This window comes from Cygnus atratus, chromosome 7 (assembly GCF_013377495.2).
Source record: "Cygnus atratus isolate AKBS03 ecotype Queensland, Australia chromosome 7, CAtr_DNAZoo_HiC_assembly, whole genome shotgun sequence".
Taxonomy (NCBI): Eukaryota; Metazoa; Chordata; class Aves; order Anseriformes; family Anatidae; genus Cygnus; species Cygnus atratus.
Window position 1 is genome coordinate 712,807 of NC_066368.1, and position 24,029 is coordinate 736,835.

Genomic DNA, 24,029 nt, shown 5'->3' on the forward strand with positions numbered 1-24,029 from the left:
GTGGGAACAGCTCCTTTATTCCTCTATATCTGTCTTTTGTCTGGGCCTTCCCTGTGGAGGTCCGCACCCAGGGCAGCGATGCCGGCAGCTCCACCGCAGGGAGCTGTGAAGTTGATCGAGTTGGAAGCCGCGGTGGGTCAGGAAGGTGCCACCGCTGTCCCTGGGGCAGACTGTGGTGCTGTGGAGGCAGCCCTAAGTACCCGCAGCTCCCACGCGGCGCCTGAGCGGAGCGGGCCCAAACGTCGCCATGCCCATGGCAAGGGGGCCGTACGGCTCGGAGCCTGGCTGGGCCGCAGGGCCTGCCCGCGGCCTTCCCACCCAACGCGAACGTGCCGCCGGCCGGCAGAGGCACAAGGCCAGGCGCAGCCACGCAGCTCGCTGCGGCCGCACGGCGCTGCCGCTGTACGGGCCCGCTGCTGTTCGTTTGAGGCGGCCCAAGGCTTCACCGGGCCCTGTACGTTTCCTCAGTGCCTTCTCAGTCCTAAAGTCACGCAGTGGTAGGCATATGTAATGCTTTCCTACAGCAGTTTCCAAAAGGTCGTTAGTGGGAGGAAGCCTAGACAGCAAATCCATAATACATCTTCCACATGACATGTTTGTGTACAGACTGTGAAGTTCTTGTTTGCTATAAAGAGTAAAATGATGCAGTGCCGTTACAGTGCAGGCAAAAGAAACAACTCCCAAGAGGGTGCAGCTCAGTCCTGTGAGCTGGAGGCACAAAGCCAAGCTTTCTTAGGGGCATTTTCTCTTTCCTCTGCAAAATCCCTTGTAAGAGTCCCACAGTTGTGTCCAGCTGCCCAAAATTAGAGGAGCAGTGAAGCTCTTGTGGATGGGAACATCTGGCACGTTCTCACGTGCCCTTTAAAAACAGGTGTTTTTTCCGATTACGTGTGGCTATGGCAAATGTATCTTTGATTATTGTATTTGCACGTTTACATCGTCATGTCCAAGTTAGCGCCCTGACAATTTAGGACCACAGGCTGGACCCTTTAGGACATCATTCTGCCGTATTCCTGGCCTGGTTTTCTTTCACATCGTTATCTCTGCCTGGACTTGGGTGAACCATTAGCTCTCGTTTGTGGTCTCCTGCCAGACGAAAGCCATGCTGTGTGTCCCGGGTCTGAAGATAGCGCTGCTTTCGTTGTTCGGACAAACAGGCGGGCCCTGCAGCAGCTGCCATCGGCCGTGTCTCCGGCACGTGGGTGGCTCTGCCGGGAGCGCGCTCCCAGAACCGCTGCAGGGGATGGATCCCCTGGGCCTGGGCGAAGGAGCAGCGTCCCGAGGTGAACCACGAGACTGCTTCTGCCCATCGATACAGTGAATGCTTGTGTGGCTTGTCTCAGCTGAAAGTATTTGTCACAGATTTTTCAGTGTATGCACCAAGGACAAATAGCTGTTTCCTGCTTGAATTCTTCCTTGCTCTTACTCGTGACTGTTCTCAATATTAAATTCTCACAGTATCTCCTGCCCCCCTGGCCCCATCTAAGCCACAAATGCAGTCTCATTCCTAGACTTGGATTAAAAAGACCTTTCTGTGGATTTACGTCTGCTGGATGTCAGATGTCTTTGAATGAAACATTAATACTCGTGTTCAGAAGGGCCAGCCTAATTACAGGGTAGGGAGACAGAGAGCCTTGAGGGGAGGAGGAGATGCTGTAGCACCCATTGCAGTGATGGCAGCAGATGCAGAAGTGAAAAAGCTGGAGGTCGTGTTCTTCCAGCATTGCTTGTAAGGGAAACTCCGGCTTGGCTGTGTTCATCTGTAGTCTTTGCAAAGAGGCCGTGCCTCTTCTTTGACGGTGCCTTTGACAGCTCTCTGTGCCAGCTGCGCAGCCAACGTGCAGACTGCTGATCTAACATGGCCAACATTAAAACGTCTTGTTTTTAAATAAAAAAAATGTGCCCTGCTTTCCTAATGTTAATTATAAATCTCTCAGTGGCTTAAATATGGCTAGCATTTGGATCTTTCTTTTTGTTCTGACAAGCAATCATACAGCACACCCCCACAAGCTAGTTAATTGAACCAAGAGCATGGGATATTTCAGCATCAGATGCAGGATTTGGCAACAATTAAATTTAAGCTAAATTGGACGTCCAAATCATCTGCAAGTCCTTAGAAGCTGCAGTTTATGAGTTTTGAGTGTTCTGTTCATGCTGGTGGTTGGACAATCCAATTACGAACCACTTAATGTCATAAATGATAAGTAACAATGTCCTCTGTTCTTATGAAATTTGGAACGTGTTAGCATGATACAGCAAATATTCCCTAAGCACTTCTATATGAGTTTATTAGAGTAAATATTTTCCGGATTTACCCAGAGGATTATGGGGTGTGCCCTCTTTGTTATTCTAGGCAGCACCGTGATTCAATGATGTTTGTAGAATGAGACTTGCTCCTTGTCTCCTCGTGATGTATTTGTTCTTGTGGATTGGATCAGCATTCAAAGAAGCCTGAAATTCTTGACTTCCTATGCAAGTGTCTGTGCACTGCTTAGAAGCAGATCTGTTCCTCATAGCAATTGTACCGACATAAATCCAGAGAAGCTGCACTGGGTACGGCTCCATTCTTCTGTTTGTACAGTGGTGAATACAGGAGCTGCCCACAAGCCAACAACAGTAATTGTGATTTTATTAATGATCATAAACATAGATGATATTTGTTAGAGGCTGCCTTCCTTTTGTGGGTCATTGGCCCCAACGGGAGGAAGCACCAAAATTATAGATTTGAGCTACATGCTATGTTTTAAGTTGTGTAATGTGCCAGGTCTCCTGTGTCTGTATGTGTCCTTTAAAAGTGGCAGGATATGGTGCTGGCGTAAGATCAACTCTTGTAAATGGTCTGTGTTTTTCCAGGCAGTCTTTATTTATACCTCTTATTCCCTGGGAAGCAGATGAGCTGTACAGTCTCACTACCTAATTCTGTTATAAAAGCTATACAATTTGCCACATTCATCTAGCCCGGGTAGCCTCAGCCCTGGTTATTTATGGGGCTCAAAGCCATTATGTCTGACCACATTCCTTACAAAACAGGGGGATCCTGGAGTCCTTTGGTGTAAATACAGGTGAGTGTTTCCGACACACTTTTCCTAGGCAGTGGTTCATACAAAGCATGCCCCTCGTGTCCGAGCGTGCCACCCAGTCCTTTCCATCAGTGCAGCGTTGCTGTTCGTTCGCCGGCACAGTGTGTGGACACCGTCACATCTGATGCCTGCAAAGTGTGGTCAGAAAATATCTGGAATTGCCAAAGTACACCATACTGGATATTTTCCAAAGGGTTTTCATTCTCCCAGTGCCTGGAGAAAGTTTCCTTAAAAAAAAAAAGTGCCCTCAGAATACCTGCTTCGTGAGGAAGCGTTTCAGGAAACCAGCAACTCATGCGTTGCACAAAGGGTAATGTTTTGCCAGTGACAGGTGGGCGCTGCTCTCCCCAGTTGCTCAGAAGCTCAGTGTTTGTCTGGATGCTTTCTGATAATGAATTAATTCAGCCAAGCGCAGTGCACTTCTCAAATGCTTGCCCAGGCACAGAAAGCTTCGCTCCGTCGCAGCTCAGGGACGGGTGCTGCGGGGGTGAGCTCGCTGGGTCCCTTGCGTGTAGCACAAGCGAGGGGCTTGGTTGTGCACGTGGAAAGCTGTTCTGGAGCACACCCGGCATCCTGGGCACCACACTGCTCTTCAGCAGTGGAAAACCTTTTTCCTAACGTGTCCAAACTGTTGTGCACTGTACTCCGTTTCTCATTTAATTCTCCCCTCAAGATGGATGGATTTGGGGGAAGGAGAGACAGAAATGACTAATTCTCATGCCGGAGCTGTATTCCTGTATTCTATTCTGTCATTTAGGTACCTAGGTACCTGCTCTTTTTTTTTTTTTTTTTTTTTTTTTTTGTCTCTGTTGTTGTATCTTTCTGCTAATGCTTTAATGCTTTCAGCATTGGGGAAACAGGGAAACAAAAAAACAGGAAAACAGAAAGGTCAGGCTGCTCAGCCTGTCGCTACTGAAGAGGTTCTTAGAAAATGGCCATAAAATAAAGGCTTTGTAAACAGCAGAAGTAGAATGTGGTTTCCGTTAGGTTTGAGTTCTTGAGTGCTGCTTCCCTCCATCTGTCTTTCCCTTAATAACGCAGTTGGGAAAACTCAGCGTATGATATGACCGTTCTGCAGTGGTACAGCTGCTAACGTGGCAGTTAGGGGCTGTCAAGTACAAGACAGCAATGGTTGTTTGCTTGCTTTTTCCTCAGGGGAGGCATTGCTTTGGTTTCTCTTTGCCTGATTTTTTACACAACCTGCAAAAAATCCGTTTTTGTTAAGACATTTAGTTTCTTTCAGTCTTGGTTGAAGTTGGTTACTTCAAAAGTTACTCGGGAAGGAAGAAACTGGACAGTCAGGACAGACAGACTGATGGAAGTGCCTTGTTTCCCATGGAATGTGGGTAACACCAGGGCTGCAAGAAATCTGAAAGCCTTTTCCACTCCAAGGGAGGGTCGCTGTGTCAATTGTAGCAGTTATGTATCTAGACTGTTCCTAACGCTATCTGGTGCTGGAAGCTGTGCATTGCTGTTGAGGATCCCCCAGCAGTCTGTTTCAGTATCTTACTGTGCCTAGCCTTAGAAACTTTCTCTCAGTAAGTAACCTGAATCTTCCGTGTTGCCATTTATTACCTGTGCTGTTGACCTTGGATATAAAAAATAAATTATTCTCTTCTGATTTGCAGCATCGTTTGGTGTATTTGGGGATTTATGTCTCCTTCAGTCAACCCTTTTTAAGCCAACGAGCTCATTTCAAGCAGTTTTTCTTCATACGACACTCCTCTTGCTCTCTTTTGGGCAATGTATCTGATTGTTCATGCCCAGTTGCCATACCCAGCCCTGGTCCCCGGGGGTTCATGCCACTTCTCAGGGCCTGCCTGCTGTTGGCCAAGACCGTTCCGCATTCCTACCTGGTGTGCAGCGCTCCCACTCTCTCCCAGCTGCTTGTTTGCCATTATCAAGGTCATTAGTGAAAACAGTGAACAGCACCCGCTGCAGACTGCACACCCTCTCCTTTGGTACCTCTCTCTCTAGGGCCAATGTGACCCCCATTGTTTTCCTTGGAGTGCGTACTCCTGAGGCCGGGGTGGAGAGCATTTCCAGCGAGGTGGAGTCTGAAATAAGTATGCTTCAGGTGTTCTCCCAAAAGCTGAGTCCTTTGGGAAATTGTGTTGTCTCTTCTAGTCATTTTGCCTATACTTGGAAATAAGGTTACTTCCCAATTCGCCGCTTATCTCCTAATTAACATGAAGGTTTTTTCGACATGGATCAGTCCCTCAAAGAGAGATAGCAGCTCTAATTGGAAAGGAAGGATTTATCTTAAGATGCAGTCCTTGTGGTACCAGACTAGTATTTTCTCTTTCCCCAAGTTGTGTCAGCCTGTTGTATCAGCTCTGAAGTGCTATTAGAGACTTTACACGCACAACCTTCAAATTGTCAAAGACCCTACGCACAACATACCAGCGGAGTTATACTCTCAATTCACATAAAATATACTGTACTCATTTTCTGAGAAGTCAGGTTTGTGTTGGAACAGGTGAAGGATCTGTCGTCAGGGTTGTCGATAAACCATCATTCTAATAATGTGTATGTACACCAACTTTCTTTTTATAAAGTAGGGGGTCATAGCCGTAGGCTGCCTTTATATGTGCAGCTGTGCTTGATTAAAAAATATATTATAATAAAATATTACAGTATAATGAATGTAAAAATTACATATGATATTATATTGATATTAGAAGAAAAAAGTAAGTTAAGACAACTGCTCACCCTTTTTTTACAAAGAATTCAATATACAGGTTGAAAATGGACTATGTCAGCATGCAGTAGCGTGGCAGAAGTTCTGGGCAATAGCAGCGCAGTGGAGCTGGTAGACAGATAACTGCACCATCATGTAATCAGTTTGTGCACTGAATGAGGAGAGCTACGAAACCACAAAGGAGCCACTGATTTCAAGGTGCTCTGCACAAACATGGGAAATTATTTTAATCTTTACATTGCAAATTCTATGTTTTTATAGTTGTGAAATGCCTAATCTGGCAACCTTTTGTGTCAAAGCGTATTTTAGTTAGAGGAAGCATCTCATAGTTGATAATTTTAAGTACATATTGGGCAGTAAATACTATAAGATGTAAGACAGGACAACTCACTGAAAAAAATAGTGAAGAAAGATTATCATTTATAGCAGCACTTTAGGAACGGCTTAGACTGATATTAGTAAGAGCGATCTTCAGTGCCAAAGACAAGATGGACCGAACAACTTCAGAAATGACCTAATGTCACACAGGCAGTGAGACAGGACAGCAAATAATTTATGTATGAAGCATTGTCAAGTAAGTGACGGATTAGGGTTTATTCACATTCGTTGGCAAGCGTATGGAAAAAACCATCATTTTCCATGGTCATTCAGAAAAAGTAGAGTGTTACAGAAATATCCAAATGCAATGCCAGATGAATCTGCTGAAAGGTTCTAGACACGTTCATTTATAAAATGTGGATAGCAAAACTGATGAGCGATGAGCTCCGTCATTGCCGTGCCCCTTGCCATGCCCCGTGCCGCTAACCCAGCGAGCACCGCTTGCTGCGCCGGAGTTCTCCCTGCGCTGGTCACGCAGGGCTGCACGCGGTAGCTGCTGGCTCTTCTGGGTGCTTGGCTGAAGGCACAGCGATTACTCAGCTGAGTAACTGCTGTCTGCTGTGCGTGGGGATGTTTGTGGTGATGGGCCGCTTGAGGGATGGTGAATAACTCCGCAGGATTAATTAGCGGAAGCATAAAAGCCCCACAGTGCCTAATGGGAGAGCTGCAGTAGGAAGATCCTCTTCTGTGCTGTTGAGTGCTCAAAGCATATTTCTTCATTTTGGTAATACGATATTGTTCAGTGGTGTTGGGTAGGTTTGACGGAAAGGCATGTGAGGTACAGCCCTGGCTTCTTAGGAGCATGTTCCCCATCCAGGCTGGAGGCAGCCCCTGGGCTGTTGGTAGTCCACGTGCCCGTCTGCCCCCGCAGCCTCCTCTCCCAGGAGACACGGCTCGCCCCAGCACGCCGTGACAGGAGCTGGTGGCTAGAAGGAATTGCAACGGATTCGTCGTGAGCAAGGGACTCGGTATGTTTTGTGTGTTTAGTTTCTGCACGTGCAGAGGTGGGTGCTGGAGCTGGAGGAGACGTCGCCTCGAGGAGCTGCCATCGCATGCACTTCATTGGTTTTTTCTAAAGAAGGGTCGACAGTGGTCTTAACCACAAGTTATCACTAATGCTCTCCCTTCTGAGGTGGAGGTTTCTCACTGGTACTTTTGCTGCTTGTACCGCGGTAGTTCGGGGCATGTTCTCTGAGGGTGGCTTCGTGTTGAGTGTTGGACAAAGGGAGAGTAAAGCTATGTTTGATCACGTCCTGCAAGGTCTAGGTCTGAACTGTCCTTTTTCCCAAGGGAAGGATAGTGGGGATTTTAATGCAGTATTGAAAAGGAAATATGAACAGATGGAGCTATAACCTGGCCAAACTTCCATCCCGCCAAGTTACAGGCTTCAGACCTGGAGCTGATGGAGTAATTAGTGCTCAATGCAGCGCGCACAATATGTACACGCAGGCGTTTGCTGTCAAGTAGCAATTGTTTACGCTTACTCTGATTGCTGGCTGCCAGTTGGCAGACCCAACACTCAGTGTCAAAATCTGAGAGGTTTTCCTATAGCTTTGGCATATTAGCTGTTTTTAATGAACTGAAGTGAGCTTTGCTCACCTTCTGCTGGGAATCACTTCACAATTTGCTGGCGTCTTAGGTACAAGCATCTGCACTGTGATAGCTCTTATGGTTGCTTCGCAGTCCCTTGTGCCTGCCGCTGAAAAACAAGGTCTTTTGGTACAGGGGACCTTCGCTAGATGAGATGTCTACCAGGGCAGATCTCTTCGTGAGAATTTGGTGATAAACACATCAGTGCAATGAAGCAAGCTTCTGCCAGTGGAACGTTAAGCAACTGGCTGCAAGTTTCATTAAATTCCTCCTGAAAGTTTTGCATTGTGGATCACGAGTACTGCCTTCTTCCTTGGCTGCGAAGTTACACCTGCATTTATTTACTTCAGCAATGGAGACACTTGTGCCTGGGAGGCACGTTGTGGCAGCAGCACAGCAACCTAGCTGTTAGGGCACACCGCTCTCAGTGCCATTGCCTGGCAGCAGCTTTTCAAGATGAGCGATGAGGTTTTTCCAGATAGCACAGGGATTGTTTTGGCCTTGGGATCTGGAATAGCTACAACATTAATTTATGTTCAGAGATTAAATAAAGCCCTCCATTCTTCATTGGAAATAATTAGGTTTCCGTCTGCTCCCAGGTTTTATCAAATATGTAACTAAAAAAATCATCTTGTCTACCTCTTTGACCGGCGTAGAGAACATCACAGAATCTAATTATGGCTGTAATGAAAGATGACTCCAAGTACAAGGCTTAACTCAAACTGTTTGTCAGCCTCAGGAAGATGTATTTTCCACATTTTATTCAGAAAAGACTTGTTAACTGGAGTTGTCTACTGGGGTCCAGATGCTCACAGAAATGCGGGGATTGCTGCTGATGTGGAGTAAGCGGTGGGCCCAGGGTGGGTGCATCCAAAAGGCAGAAAGAAGACGGGTCACAGTGTGCTCGGGGGGTTCTGCAGGTCGGTGGGACTTTTCACTGCTGTTCTTTGAATAATATTAAGACCGGAAAATCCTAGCAGAGAGATGGGCATGACTGAAGCTGTACAAAAATGTAGGTGCCTGTCAGGCTTCCCTGGAAGTGTGGCAGCTTCAAAACACATCTCCCTGGTTGTCCTCCCGGCCTCGCAGCAGAGGAAAACAAGATGCCGGTCCGCTTTCAGACACTCACAGGCATCTGCTCTCGTGTGTCCCTGAGGTCAGCAAGTCCGGGCAGTGCCACACGGAGGGCATGTATTCGAGGCTATGACCAAAGGAACAGTCTGCTTACTTCGGTGTTGCAGCATTTAGTAAAGACGTCGGATTTTGAGGTAGCTGACAATGACTTCTGTCAAGCAATGAAACCATATAGCCAGTGTGCACGAGGGGAGAGGGTGAGGGAAAAAGGCAAACAAAACTAAAAGACAGTGCTTCTTTTCCTTTTTTATTTCTTTGGTTTATATGCTGTCACATCCTTAGTTTTTCCTTGTTTATTTGGATTAATGTCTCTGATGAGGTATAGAAGTCTACGTATTTTTTGGAGCTGCAAGTCAAATAATCACCCATACCCAAAACTCGATTACAGAAACATCTGCTTAATGTCTGACTAGATGTTATTTTCTCAGCGTGACATGAAAAGGAAGTGTTTAATCTGAACCATGCAAAATTGCTTTAAATCACAGGATTCAGAGCTTGTGGATAACATTCTGCATTGTCTCCTCAGTAACTCTTTCAGGAAAGTTGGAAAAAATTCCAAGATAGACACCAGATAGAAGAACTCAGCTCCCACCTTGCTAGATACAGGAACCAGTAATGAGTTTTTCGGGGGGGGGGGGCGGGTTGTGTGTTGGTTGTGTTAACATTTAGATGCAATTTATGTCAACAGCAAGATAGAAATAGAAATAAGAAATAAAAATAAGAAATAAGGTTCATTTTGAAAAAAAAAATCAAAGCAAAAAACAAAACAAAACAAAACAAACCCTGCAATGGCAGCTTTGCATGTGTTTGAGCACGCTCCCAACTGTCCCTGTTCTACGTGTTTTCCTGCCCCTCGAACACGGAGGAGTGAGCACGATACAGATCAGTCCGGTCTGTGGAACTCACAGTTCTGCAGATTTACACAAGAGCATGAACGCGTTCTTAAGACCAGACAGCTAAAGTTACTGAGGCGTGACACACTGAGATGTTATCTTGAACGGCAACTTTTATTTTAGGTCGGAAGAGGTTTTCACCTCTATCAGACGCTACTGAGAAAGGGATTTTTAATGGAAGTGTTGACATGACCTGAAAACACCAGCAGGCTTGCTGTGAATAAAAGTTTTATCAGCTGCTGTTACAACTTGGCTGTAGCAAACAGCCATGCTGAATTAAAGAGGTTTTAATGATCTATGGTGTTCTCACAAACCAGTCCTTCATCAATCTTGCGATAAAGCGTAACTTTCAGCAGGGAAAAAGTGAAACGGCAAGACTCCATGAAAAATATCTTAAGGTATAAAATATGGGGAGGTGTTCAGAATAAAAAATAAAATCAACTCTTGAGGTAAGGATGTGAAAGCAGATGTGTTGAGCTGCTAACCTTGTGCTTAGAGCATGTCTGCTGAGGACTGTAGGCGTTTTCCATTGTTTGTAACTTAATACCTTTTAATTTCCTTTATACCTGAGTAAATGGGTTCTGATTTTGACCTTTGCATCTGAAGAGGGAACTGTGTTATTAAAATATTTGCTGTTGTTCTTTGAGATGTAGCTATAATGTGGTCCAAACTGGCTGAAATTGATAATTGCTGAAAAGCTGCTTATGGTACCAGCTTGCTCTGGAGGCCAGATGCCCTCGTCTGGGTGCAGCCCAGCACACAGGACAGACCTCTCTCACAAAGGCCATACGGAGCTGCTGTGCCAGCCGGTGTGCCCTTTCCAGGAGCCTAAAAATGTGGAGGTACTTGCAAAAAACAGCAGAGTGCAGCAGGAGTGCCTACTGGTGCTGTGCGTGTCCCAGTCTGCGAGCACCAGCATCCCACCCGCACCAGTTATGACCAGAGGTAGGAGCAGCGATTTCAGCATTACACCTGGAGGTGTACGTTGTTTTGAGGAGCAGAACTGCACAGGTGAGCGTCCAAATGCAGCACTGCTGTGCCGTGCAGGCCCGGCCCTGAGCAGTGACCTTGGCCTGATCCCGTTCAGAGGCATGGCCGAGGGGTGGAGGAGACGAGGAAGGGCTGAGAAGCGCTGTCGTCACGGCCAGCAGCCGTGCAAGCGTGTGTCACTGTGCCTCATTTGTCAGCGTCGCATAGTACAGGAGATTGCTGTGCAGATTGCCACCGGGATCAGGGCTGCAGATGTCCCATTCTTTAAACGGGTCTTTGTGTGCTGGAGATAATAGTTGGGGAAAACACTGCCAGAGACACTATTGTCAAAACTGTTCCCAGAACAAAGTTCTGGTTAAATAAGCTGCATAATCAAAGCAATGAAGGCTTTTGATTGTTTTAAAGTATGTTTTTACTCAGGATCAGACAGTATTACAGCAATGGGTCCCCTCTGAGAGTGGGGTAGGGCTCCTGCAGCACCCACACCAGTGTCCCCAGCCTCTGCGAGTCGTTGTGCCAGCTCCTGGGTCAGCTCCTTGCCAGCAGCCGTGGGGCTCAGAGGCCTTGGAGGGGTCAGCGTCCTGGCGGTGCTGGGCACCTCATCGGGGCCTGCTCCTGCTGCAGGTTCCTGCACTCCGCAGCCCACGTCCTGTCCTCTGGGATCCGTCGGTGTTACTGTTGTGTGTGTCAGGTAACCCTCAGTTCCCCTTTTGTTCCCAACCCCTCCTGCCCAGCCTGCTCGGCTTCGTGCTCCCCATGGCTGCTCTCCGGGCTGTGCCCGAGCGCTTCTGCCCTTCCCGCCTCCTGCGCTCGTGTCGGGGCGCTGGGAGGGGACAGCTCCTGCTCAGGACCCAGCTGCCAGATGGCTGCTTTCGTCAGAGCCAACACAAATGGGGCCTTTTCGGGAACACTTTAGATCGGCTAAATCTGATTTGGTAAATTTGAGTTGATATTTGTCAGGTGCTGTCGGTGTTTCACACCTGATGCAACCTGTAGCCCAGTGCTTCTTTTGCTTTGTAGGAGCTGGTTTTCCATGGCTGGTAACGCAGTGCCTGGGATCCAGCACTGTAATTATGGGATCAAAACAGCCAGAAAGACCCAGGGAGTGCCCTTGAGGGAAGGCTGAAGATGGTTTTTGTGCAGACCTCTCCCAGACAGTGGAGGCTCTTGGCAGACTATACCCCGGCTGGATGGGGAGGACCTGTGGCACTAGGGGACATGGTTCCGCGGTGGGCTCGGCAGGTCAGGCGCATGGTTGGACTTGATGATCTTGGAGGTTTTTTCCAGGCTAGATGGTTCTGTGATTCTCTGACTCGGGAGGCGGACCTGCGGGTGGACCCCAGCATTTATGGACGGAGTGTCGCGTCCCTCAGCGTGCCCCCTGCTGGGAGCCGGTAGCTGGACGATAGCAAGGGGTGAGCAGCGGCCACAGCCTGAGCCAGGGGACGTGGGGCCAGAGTCACCGCCCAGCTGGGTGTCCGCCCCTGCATGTCCACGGCACCGGGGCTCGGGCTTGTGCAGTGCCGCAGGGGTGACCCGAGCCCTGGGGTCCTTCCCGGCCGGACACAGAAGTCAGGACCTGCCTGTTAAGCGGGTAGGTGCTTCCAGCAGAGCTCCATCCAGCTGCTCACCGTGGTTCGTGTGCCTAATGGATCCTTGACATTTTAATTATATCACTGCAAGTACACCTAGGAGACAGCTTTAAGCTTCGTTATCTTGGCTATGGCTAAAACAAAATTTGATCGTATGGTTTTATCCTTAATGTTTATTAGAACTGTAGAACAAATTAATATTATCTTTTTAATTACCAGTGTTACACAGGTGTTAATTACCAGGCAAAGACTGTATTTCAATTACCATCAGTGCAATCATAATACAAAATGGATATGAAGATTGGTTTTAAATAACAGGGTAGCTGATGCTGCCTACTGTGCAGCTGTGATACTGTGGCCACGTCAAATGTCTTTGGTTCCTCTTCAGAATAACTTGATCCCTTTTTGTTACTTTCCTGATAGCCGAAAATCAACTTTCTTTTTTTCATATATATGTAATGGGCAAAATATAATATATAAAAATATATAAAAATATAATTGGCAGATGTCACTGCCTGCAGTCAGGGCGCGAGGGCATCCGCAGCCCCGAGGGATGGGAAAGGGAGCGGCAGCGAACCTTTCTGGGGAGGTGCTGCACCTTGCTAAGGCAGCGTCTCCGGGGGGCAGAGGAGCAGAGCGGGCACATCACTGCCAAGCAGGCCTGATGGCTGCTGCTCCATGCCCAACCTGAAGGGAAGGGCTGCAGTCTGGGCTCTTCCTGCAAGGTACGTCCTGTCTGGGGCACGGTCGTGCTCGCGTGGAGGCGGCGCCTGGTGCCTGAGCTATTGATGCAGAAGGTGTTCGATGCCAGAGGCAACTGGTATTTTCTTTGTTGGGTAAAAGTTTAGGGCAAGTTCTGGCGGTGCTTTTGCTCATGTCGATTTCTAATGACTTCATTGGAGTTGGCTCATGTTTGAGAGCTGAAATCTGCTGCTCTGGGTGATTAATGACTAGGGGGTGCTGCTGGGGTCAGCTGAGCCCTGCGGGTGGCATCGATGCGTCAGCTGCAATAAACAGCCGGTTCCGGAATGGCCGCTTGTAGCTGCAGCGCTTGTCATCTCTGCACGATGGGAAATACGAGGGTTTTTTTTTAACCATCTGAATATCTGGTGGGAGTTTCGTACACTTTGCATGTCCAGGAGCCCAGGCACAAATACCCAAGGGAAGTCAGCAGGAACGGGAGTGTAAGTCAATACGTTTGGATCAGGTGTAACCACTCCGAATAAGCTCCTCTACAAGCTGGAGCAGTGTTCTCCTGTGGTTCACTTTCATGTAGGATTAAGGTGTTTGATGTTAGTGTGTAGTACTCGCTAATGCAAAGCATTGACTCTGCTCTAAAAACAAAATAAGCGAAATCCAGGTTTGTACGCTGAAGCTTCTTGATGGCTATCAGCCGGAGTCAATAACATTTCTGTGTGTGTAAGGATTATAGTGCATTTTCTGGTCTTTCAAAGGCAGAAGCCATTAAGAGGTTCTGGAAAATCTACTGCTCACATTCCCAAAGCAAGAGGAAGATTTCTTGAACCCATCTGTGTGCATTAGCATCAGATGTGACAGTAATGTCCTGCAGAGGATGGGATCGTGAGTGCCTTAATTTAAGACGACGTTTGCCTCAGTAGAAGGAAAAATAATCTTTGGGTAGCTGAGATCAAGCAATCTCAAGTATTTATCAGCTTCGCAGATACTGCCCAGAATGCAAAGTACTTGCTTTTGTTTGAGCCCACAGACAAATTGTGCTGTTCCATTACAATTAGCTTGAGATAAGTCAGGACATGCTATTAAATGATTAGATGACCTTTCATCTGAGTGGGGATTTCAGCCCATTGGATTCATTCAGAATCAGCAGGAAAAAAGTTATTGAATTTCTAAAGGAGAAAAGGCAAAGCCTGCCTGCCTAAAAGATAGCAAGTAAGTTGGACTGAAAAATGTACAGAGCAGCAAAAATCCAGAGGATCAGGGAAAATATCCTAAAATAACAAGAACAATAGCAAAAAAATTTCCAGTGAAAAAATGTCTTGCTGTCCCCTGGACAACAACAACAAAAAAAACGACAACCAAATCTCTGCTCTCTAATCCAACTCCAATTTACAGCATGGTTGGGTGGAAAATAGAAGTAACTCTTAAAAGCAGTAGCTCAATGAGTGATGCAGAGGAATAAGAAGTCAGATGATTCCTGGCAGTTTGTGGACTTTGTTTCTGCTGTTGCTGCTTAATCCACTGAGTGACAAAGAGTGCTGTGATTCTACAGAGTAAGGTTTGTCCCCAGGCTTTGCCCTAAGATGTCTGTGCGAGTGTAAATGACGTGTATGCTTCCTCCGGAAACCGCGGGGCTCATCCCCGGGCCAGGAGCAGTCGTGCCTCAGATGGTGTGAGCTGGTTGGCACGTAGGTTCCTCAGATACACCCAGTATTGATTTTTGGTGTTTTTTTTGGTTTCAAAACCTTAATTGGTGGTCGGATATTTGCAGTTCGGAATGTTTTCCCTGAGCCAGTTAGCAGCCGGCACAGACGGGCACCCCCCGGCTGGCTCCAGCAGCAGTGGATCGGAGCAGCGGATGACCGGCCTCGTGCCTCCCGCCGCCTGCCCGCCGCCTCCTCCGCCCGCGCTGCCTCCCCTGCCCTTTGTGCATCCGCACAGCCCGCGTCCGTCCATCTGTCCGTCGTCTGTCCGTCTGTCCGTCGTCTGTCCGTCCGCCCACCAGCCTCAGTGGCCCCTGGGGCTCGAGCCAGCGCTCCCGCCATGACCCCACTCTGCAGAAGGGTGTCTCATTTCTTTTAAATTTTTAAACGGACGGATTTGCTGTCAGCTCAGCAGAGGGTGAGGTGTCCTGGCAGCAGGAGGCCGCAGGGACAGCTCAGTGTCGAGGCCGGGGAAACCGGCCGGGTGCTGGCACCTGACAGCAGCGGCCGGGAGCGGCGCAGCCACGTCTGCCTGCCGGGGAGGCAGCAAGGCAGCGATGGAAGGCTCCTGGGTGGGAAACGGGGGTCAGGCGGGCTAAGGCTAGATCCTTCAGTGCTCTGGCTGCTGAGAACACACTGTCGGCACGAGGTACAAGGGCAGCTCTGTCAACATGAAGTGTTGTGAAGGAGCAGTTCACCTGCACGCCGCGTGGGGACCCGCACAGACGGTCCTGCAGAATGCGTCAAATGCGCGGCACACGTGAGTGCCGTGCCGTGGCTGTGGAGGAGGTGTCAGCAGCCGAGCCAGCAGAGCTGCCGGCGGTCAGCCCTGCAGTGGGTGCCGGGTCCTGCCACAGCCTCAGTCCCTCTGCGTGTTCGAGGTTTCTTTTGAACACGTCTGTCTTGTAAAAGGTGTTTGTGAGGTGCTCGGTGCATGTGCAGTGCGTCCTCCTTGGCTGGTGCAGGTTGCATAAAGGAGTTTGGGAACGTGCCGGGAAACTGTTTAAAACATGTTGGGTTGTGCTTGTGGCTCTGCCCAAGCTTGGACAAGTTGGGCTTGTTTTGAGAAGACCCAAAGGACTCTGGTGCCTTTACACATATCTGCACGTGCAGACACACTCGTGTGCTGTGTGCTTTAACAGTAACACCTACATAAAGAAGATGGGTATTACAAAGCCAGTAGTCCATTTTCCCCTCCCATTACTCTTTTTGGGGGGCATCATCTAGGTCAGTGATCCTTGTTAGTCTCCTCTAAATTAATGCAATAGATCGGGCTGTTGAGCAAAGACCAAGATTGCCCCAGATTCGGATGAAAACAAGCCGCCAGCTATGATGACAATACAGGCGTTGTCATTGTCTGGGGCCCCATAAAGTGAGATCGAAATGGGAGATGTTAAATGCACATCTCATGTCCTGAATAGTAAATGCAAGTTCCAAACCCTTTGTGCCTTTAATGCAATAAAAGCAAAAGCAGCTGTATACAAACCATTTGGCAGCAGCTGAATGCTCAGGGTATCTGGGACTCTATTAAATCTTTTATGTGCCATGTCTTGAGCAATATACTACCAGCTGATGCCTGCCTTCTGCATTGCAAATCTGGCAGCATTACATACAATTTCTTCTAATGGCTGCATTTAAGCATCGAAATTTTCCTTTGTGCAGCGAGCGACCACGTTATGCAGGATGAGGACAAAGTAGTCTCTTCTTTTGCTTTCTTGTGTTGCTTCGCTTTGTAGATCTACTTGAAAAATGGATCGAGATTAATATAAAAAACCACTTAGACTTGTTACCAAGTAGATGTTTCTTGCTTCCACGGGAGCAGATGCACGAGCAGAGAAGCAGACGGAGGTGCGTGTTGGGCACTTACGTGTCTGTGCATGGCACATATTTCTGTAATCGCAGACATTTTAGGAAGGATTCCTGCTGCCACGGAGGACCTAAACGTCCGTGCCAGGCGAGGGCAGGACCAACAGCGCTCCTTACATTGTAGACTAGTGCTAGGCCCTGCCAAGAACTGCATTAACGTTGTCCTTAACCATTAATGGCTGTAGGGGTGACAGCAGTGCAAACAGCATGCCTGAGCCCTGGAGGAGCGCCTGGGGCACTGAAGACTTGTCCTGGCGCCCTTTGCCTTGTGCCGTGGGGCCTCGCAAGCACCACTCTGGCACCAGCACCTCCCTCTGCTCCCATGGGGCTGCCCCCAGCCGGCACTCTGTGAGGCTTGACGATAAGCAGAACGTTCCTATTGACTCTCAGGTGTTTTGTTTTTTTTTCCAGGAAATAGAGAATAAAAGTTTCTAGAGCCCTTGAAACTGGAATTGCTTTGTATTTAGGTGATGCCGTTCCATTTCAGAAAACTACTTACGATGATTGCAGAGTACAGGAATCTTCCATCACTTTCTCATTTATTCTACTGGGTGTCCCTTTTCCCTGCAGAGAAACAAAAAGCAAATGACAGAAATGTGAAAAGCAATACATGTGAAAATACTGAAAGTCAAAATCTAAACAAACAAAAGAAAGATTTAGAAATGAATGTGCTTCTAGCCTTAATGTGACACAGACTGAAATCAGAAGAGGATGTTGTTCAGTGTCTGGAATGCTGTTAGTGAAAGGCTTGTGTTTAGAAAAGCAGCATCCATGTTTTAAAGACATGTTGTTAGGTCTTTCAGTTCAAAGAAATTAAAAAATAGAGTTACTTTTGCTTGGCTTATTAAGCATACAGCCAGCTTAGTCTGCTTTAAGTCAGATCCTGCGGGTGCTTTGCCCTGCGCTAGGTAGTTCATTGCCATTTAACCTGCAGTAAGCAGGGTTTCAGCCGATGTTTTTTTATCACCACTCCCAGCAGAAGCCACAGGCGAGCAGCTTTGGCACCCCTGGGCAGCGCCGGTGGCAGGGACGGGGCTCCAGGAGCCCTCGCTCGTTCTGCTGGGCCTGGCGGAGAGTGGCCGGGGCTGCCCTCCCCGCAGCTGTGGCCACGGGCCCCTCGCCCCGGTGCCGAGGCCTGCTTGCCCTGCTTGCCGCGGGACCGGGCGTGCGGCCACGCTCTGTCCCCAAGGAGGGGGGCCCTGGCGGCCCCGGGCCCAGACCTGGTTTGTGCAGCTCAAGTCACTTGGGAGATGGCAGCTGGGAAGCCAGCCTTTAGCACGGGGTCTGAGGTGTGCACGTAGTTATTAAAATCCGTAATTCTCTGTTCGTACAGTAATCGCAGTGACAACTGCAAAATAATCCCCGTAATTTAAGTGTGTATCGCTAATTGGGATGTTTTTATCAGGCTAATGATAACCACCCATTATTTTGTCACCTTCTTGCTGTAACGTGTCCTTGATGATATTATATTATGTGCCATTAGCACTTGCAAATTGTTATTAATGGGAGCTTTTTAGAAGTGCAGCGGAGTTCAGAGGCTTAGGGCCCTGCGTGATGTTTGCTGTCAGCCAGAGAAGCCCCAGCCTGTCCGTGCCCCGCGCGGCGCAGATGCCACGGCTCGGACGGGCAGGGAGAAGTCACCTTTGGGTCGGCCTTGCCATGGTGTTCCAGACGAAGGCTGTAGGAGCAAACTGCCAGATTTTATTTTATTTTATTTTTTCCGAAGAAAATACATGCAGCACGTTGTAATCATAAGCATCTCGTCTGATAATTAAAAGAGGACAGACGTAATTGTACCACATGTATAATGTTCATTAATTCATTTAAAAATAGTTACCTTGCTAATTAGAGCGTCGTCAGGAGTCAGAGGAGTCTCGGGGAGCAGCACCAAAGGAAATATCATCGGGGGAATCTGGCTGAGCCCCCGGCCCTGCGCTCCCTGGAGAGCCTTCCCCCCGGGCTCTGGTGGGACGCAGGGCTGCGGGGGTGCCTGCAGAGGCAAAAAACCGCGCGCAGCCTGCGCCCTGCCCAGCACCTCGCTCCCGCAGGGCCGCGCAGCGTTGCTGAGGGCACGGGGCTTGCTCTTGTTTTTGTCATTTTTAACACATTTACATTTCAATCGCTTTCAGCTAAAACAGACGGGATTATTTTGGCCTTTCAGGGCACAGCTATATGTGAAGTAGACTGAAGCCAATGTGCTGGAAATTCGTGCCCGGTGGACGTGAGCAGCATCGAGTCAGCCCTGGGAGGGCCCCCAGCGACTCCCCGCAGCCGACCTGGAGTCAGGCCCTGAGCCCGGGGCTCGCAGGGAGGGCTCCCCGCTGGGAGGCTGTCCCGTAGCAGTGCCCGGTGCCATCCCCAGGGGCACGGATGCCACGTCACAGCGCGGGGACCGGGCTGGCAGCACTGAGTGGCGAGGGCCTGGTAGCCACACGGGAGGCTGGCCAGACGGGCCAGCAGCAGGAAACCAAACTCGTGGTGGGGATGCTCGGGTGTGCGGCGTCGGTTCGGTTTGTTCCCAACACAAGTTGTGGTTACAAAGCACTGATGGGGCTGTGGCTGCAGCTGGTGTTGGTGTGTGCAGAGCCGCCCGCTCCGTGCGCTTCTCCCAGCCCTCCTGTCAGCTGCAGGCCAGCGCTGGGTTTGTCGGGAGCTCTGTCGTCACTCAGAAGACGGCTCTGAAATTGGTTTACTCAGCTAGGTAAAGCAGCAAGTGAGGATACAGAACATTTTGCTAAACCTTATATCTTTTCCCCCACTTTTGCTGTATTTTAGGTGTGCATTGTGCAGAAGAGAGATACTGAGAAGATGTATGCCATGAAGTACATGAACAAGCAGCAGTGCATCGAAAGGGACGAGGTTCGCAACGTGTTCAGGGAGCTGGAAATCCTGCAGGAGATTGAGCACGTGTTCCTGGTGAACCTCTGGTGAGCATCTCCTTCCCTCTGCCTCCTGGTGGCATGCCAGCATGTCATGTCCTCAAACATTTTAAGACAGCCTATCTTTTGCCATCAAAAACCTTTGTGTTGTTTTTTCCTTAGTGAGCCCTCTTGCAAATAGTACTATGAAGTACCTGCTGAGGGGCCACTCACCAGTTTAACTAAAATACCACAGTATGTTGTGTGCTGTGTGACTAAGGTGTCTTGGCACAGTAAGACGCTCTCTTTAATGACTGCCATTGAAGAAATAGTCCATCCCTTTGTGCTTGGAGATGCTGAATACTTTTACAGTCAGTTTGTGATGAATTGTATTCTCTGGGGAGGCTTTTTTTTTTTCTCCAAAAAGCAACTTGAAAATTCAAAGAAACTAGCATTTTTAGAGATGTTTATTTATTACTTTTATTAATATGAAAATATACAAAGTTGTGTTTTACACAGTGAATGTTTGGTCCCAGTAAAGGACTCTGTCTCACAGAGATGTGCTAATAGTTTAAATAAGCAGAACTGCTCTTAGCCATAACCAGTGTGTTCAGTACAGTTTTACTGAGATAAGTCAAGAGACTTTAGAGGGTAGCTTAAAGCTGCCCTGCCTGTGTTTGTATCTGTGCAGTCATCACCAAGGCTGCTCTGTAAACTAGTGATGTTTGTGGGGCAGGAGGATTACTGTGGTTGTAGGGAAGCCAAGGAGTTGTACTGCCTATCACTTTTTACAGTAACTATCTAGACAAAATGTTTTTCAAAAGCATTACAGACTAAAACTAGTTGAACTAGTTGTTAAATGTCAGCCTGATTCAAGGGTAGTTATTTTTAAATTAGACCCTAAAACAGTGCCAGGTAATGAGTATGCTTTTTGCCAGTGCACATGCACTAATGTAATCTAATGTAATCTAATTTGATGTAATCTAATTTGATGTAATCTAATCTAACATAATCTAATCTAATCTAATTAGTAGTGAGCAATTTGAAATGTAACTATTTTTAGTGATCTGTTTCTGCAAAAAAGTTACATGATCTCTTCAAACCACCACGTGCATGGCTGTCTGCTGGAGAACAACTCATGGCAAAGAAGTGCTTTGCAACAGGTTCACTGGCCAAATAAAATACGTTTCTCTGGAGCGCAGAAAAATCGTTATCAAGTTTTGCACAACATAAACTCATTTACAAGTATTAGAAAATGAGGCATCATATCCTAAGATGGCCGGTTAATTTTGAATGAGTATTTAGCAGCCAGCCTCGCGGCCTCCCTGCCGCCTGAGGGGCTGGCGCCTGGCGGGGGGCAGGAGCCCGTCGCAGCCCCCGCCTGGTCCTGTGCGAGCAGGCCTGGACGCTGCTGGGGGGAGCCAGGGGAAGGGCAGACACGGGACACGCTGCGGGCTACAGAAATACGGAGTTCACAGCCTGTACACCTAGCCTGCAGGAAGAATGGCATTTCTGGGAGCTGGTGGAAAACGTTCGCACCCCTTTGGGAGGAGGATGACAGACCGAGAGGGAGAGAGGAGCACGCTCTCCTGTCTCTGTTGTGCGTGTGACCAGGGTAACTTAACGTTTTGCCTAGGAGTGATTTCCTCACTGCTTTGCACATCCGTTGCCTGGTTTGTGATACACTCTTTCAGATGGTAGCATGGCTCTTTGTAAAATCAGGCCTCTGCGCTTGTTGCTTAGGGAGCATAATCGAGTCTTTCAGGCAGTATTTCCAGCCCAGCAGTTTTTGAGATTACCTACAAATTCCTGGAGCTGCAACTTCTCTACTGCTAAGAGGAGCAAATTGCAAATATAAAAGAGAGGCCATGCTTACCTGGAAAATCATGGGTAAGTGAAAACGAGGTGTTAAGCACAAAATGCATCTGCAGCACGCGTTGTTTTCCTTCAGACCGCGAGGCTTGTGGTGCCCTCGGAGCGTGTTGGCAGGCTGGGGCCGCTAGCCCTGTGCAGAGGTGTTAAAGCTTCACCTGCTTTCTCTGGTCTGTTACTCCACAGTAGCCAAAGAAGTTAGTATTTATGTTTTCAGTGTTTTAACAGTTGCAAACATATTTTTTTCCCAACAGGTAATGAAGTTCTTGAGGAAATCTGCTCATTGCAGACTTCCCCCTCTCAGCTCATACATTTAGAATGAGCATACATTCAGGATGAGAAGTGTGTGATTCACAAGTATTATACAACCCCACAGACTCCCTCCATAGAAATGGTGTTGCCAAATATAACAATTGAACGTTATTTTGTAGTGTATCCTCACTGCTGTCAGTCTCCTTCGGGATCCACTGCAAATAGAGAGAGGCGTTTTACTCTACCGTAAATATAGGTCTTTTTTTCTGTGTTTTTTTTTTTGTAGTTAAATTAGCACTTGCGTTTTCTAATTCACTTTCAGGATACGCGGGGATATTTTCGGTACAGTTCTATCATGTTTTCCCCAACTGCAAATCGAGGCGGCCTGCTGGCAGGAGGGGGGCGGCGCGCAGGGGGGGCACGCTTGGCGCCAGGCCTGCCGGGATGTGAGGGGAGCAGGGCCAGCCTCGGCCAGGCGCTGCCCGGGCACGAGGCACCCCGGCAAAGCAGGGTGCTGAGGTGGGAGCTTAGACACCTCAGTTTGCTTTGCAGTTTTCTGAAGTGTCCTAAGCCTCGCCCCAGGGAGTTACGGGATCTGTAGCAGTGTGCGGCCTGCTGTGCGCGATGGCAGCGCGCTGGTTGAGCGGGGAGGGCCTGATGGGGATGGTTCTCCTGTCATGGGAGGCGCTGCCTAGCACAGCAAAAGGCTAAAAAGCAAGGCAGCATCTTGAATTGTGCTCGCTTAATTAAAAAAGTGTAAACACCGAGGCCAACATATGCTCGTTGCGGGGATGTTTGCAGTTTTTCACAGGTGCTGTATAATTAAGAGAGGAAAAAAAAACAACTTCATTTTGTGACTCCTGTGAGGTGCCGCAGGAGCCAGCCTGCTCGCTCACCACCCTGCTCCCCGCAGGTACTCCTTCCAGGACGAGGAGGACATGTTCATGGTGGTGGACTTGCTCCTTGGGGGTGACCTACGCTATCATCTGCAGCAAAACGTGCAGTTTACAGAAGAAACAGTCAGACTGTACATCTGTGAGATGGCTCTGGCTCTAGACTACCTACGCAGTCAGCATATTATTCACAGGTAACACCCTCTGCTACCCCGTGCTGCAGGAAATGAGGGCATTTCCATACGCGAGCACAGGGACACGAGGTGCCCTGTGGTGTGAGAGCCCACGGTGGCCCTGCGGCTGGTGGGAGCTGGCCGGGCACCAGAGGTGCCCGTGCTGGGATTTGGGTGGGCTGCCTGTCCCGGCGAGGCTGTGCTGCCGGGAGGCCCCTGGTGCTGCGAGCAGGGCGGCGGGGGGCTGCTGGCCCTGCCCGCTCCTCGCTCCTCCATGGGGCAGCCAAAAGAGCTGTAATCGAGGGCTTCACAGGCATAGTCTTGTAGTATTAATTTCATGGAGGTGCTGCCTGAATAAGTCAGGTGGTCCCACTTTTGTTTGTTTGTTTGTTTTCCCCGGGGAAACGTATTTTTTTCCATCTTAAAAGGACTTGTTCCTTATTAGGATATTTTGGGGTTATATCTTTCTAATTTTTGGTAGATAAAAAAGTCGCAGTTTTTGTTGTTGTAGAATTGCATCCCTCATCTGACTGAGATTTCATCTTGCTGTAACCTTGCTTCTTTTTCCAGAGATGTAAAACCAGACAACATTCTCCTGGATGAGCAAGGTAGGATCTCTCTGTCTCGCTTTGTCCACCTCCTTCATTCAAGGGACCGATTCTTTACATTCTTGAATACCGTGCATCTTTTTATTTGCAAAAACTGTGGAAAAGGCACCACTTCTTATATTTGATTGGTGCTTGGTTGGACATACATGTGCAGTGCCATGCGAGGAAAGCTCCATCGTGAGGAGCACTTCTCACTGACCCCCTGCCTCTGCCTCCCTTCTCGCCAGCACCAAGCGAGTGCCTCTTACATTGCACAGGTTATCCATGCAAGAAATGCATTGTGAAGGGGCACAGAGCACAAGAACTGTCTTTTTTGAGTTCTAAAGTGAGTGATCTGCACATATACTTTTACTAGGCAGGAAAAAAGAGTTTTGATGTCTTCCTGTAGAGAGAGATCTGGGCTGAGCCAGGAGCAAGCTTGGAAACCTTCATGAGACCATCTATTGATACTATTATTATTAAGCAATTTGTAGGCTCTCAGTGGTCTAATTGGACAGCTCCCATATATTCACCTCTTTTCCAGCAGTAAACCTTACAAAATGAAGACACAATCTCTCAGGGCAGAAGGCTCCAAAGCACCTGAGTTTTAGCATAAAGGCTTGTCAAAACCAAAGCTTACACTTGCATGGAAGTTTATTAGACAGGGCAGGGTATAAAGCCCAAGCATATTGAGAAAACAGAGATACAAGGAAGAACTGACAGCACAAAGTTGTTTGTGATTTACAGACCATTTTCACAGCTGCCTGGTAG

The 24,029-nt window shown here is 48.3% G+C and overlaps 1 protein-coding gene across 3 annotated transcripts in view; it reads left to right on the plus strand.

Annotated features, from left to right (window-relative positions):
- Window positions 1–24,029, plus strand: part of STK32C (serine/threonine kinase 32C) — a 91,352-nt gene that overhangs the window by 55,999 nt on the left and 11,324 nt on the right. For all 3 annotated transcript variants that reach the window (XM_035547889.2, XM_035547890.2, XM_035547891.2), the window contains 3 exons: window positions 19,399–19,550; window positions 22,519–22,692; window positions 23,242–23,279. In XM_035547889.2, coding sequence (XP_035403782.1) covers window positions 19,399–19,550; window positions 22,519–22,692; window positions 23,242–23,279 — 364 coding nt within the window. The remainder of the gene's footprint in view (window positions 1–19,398; window positions 19,551–22,518; window positions 22,693–23,241; window positions 23,280–24,029) is intronic.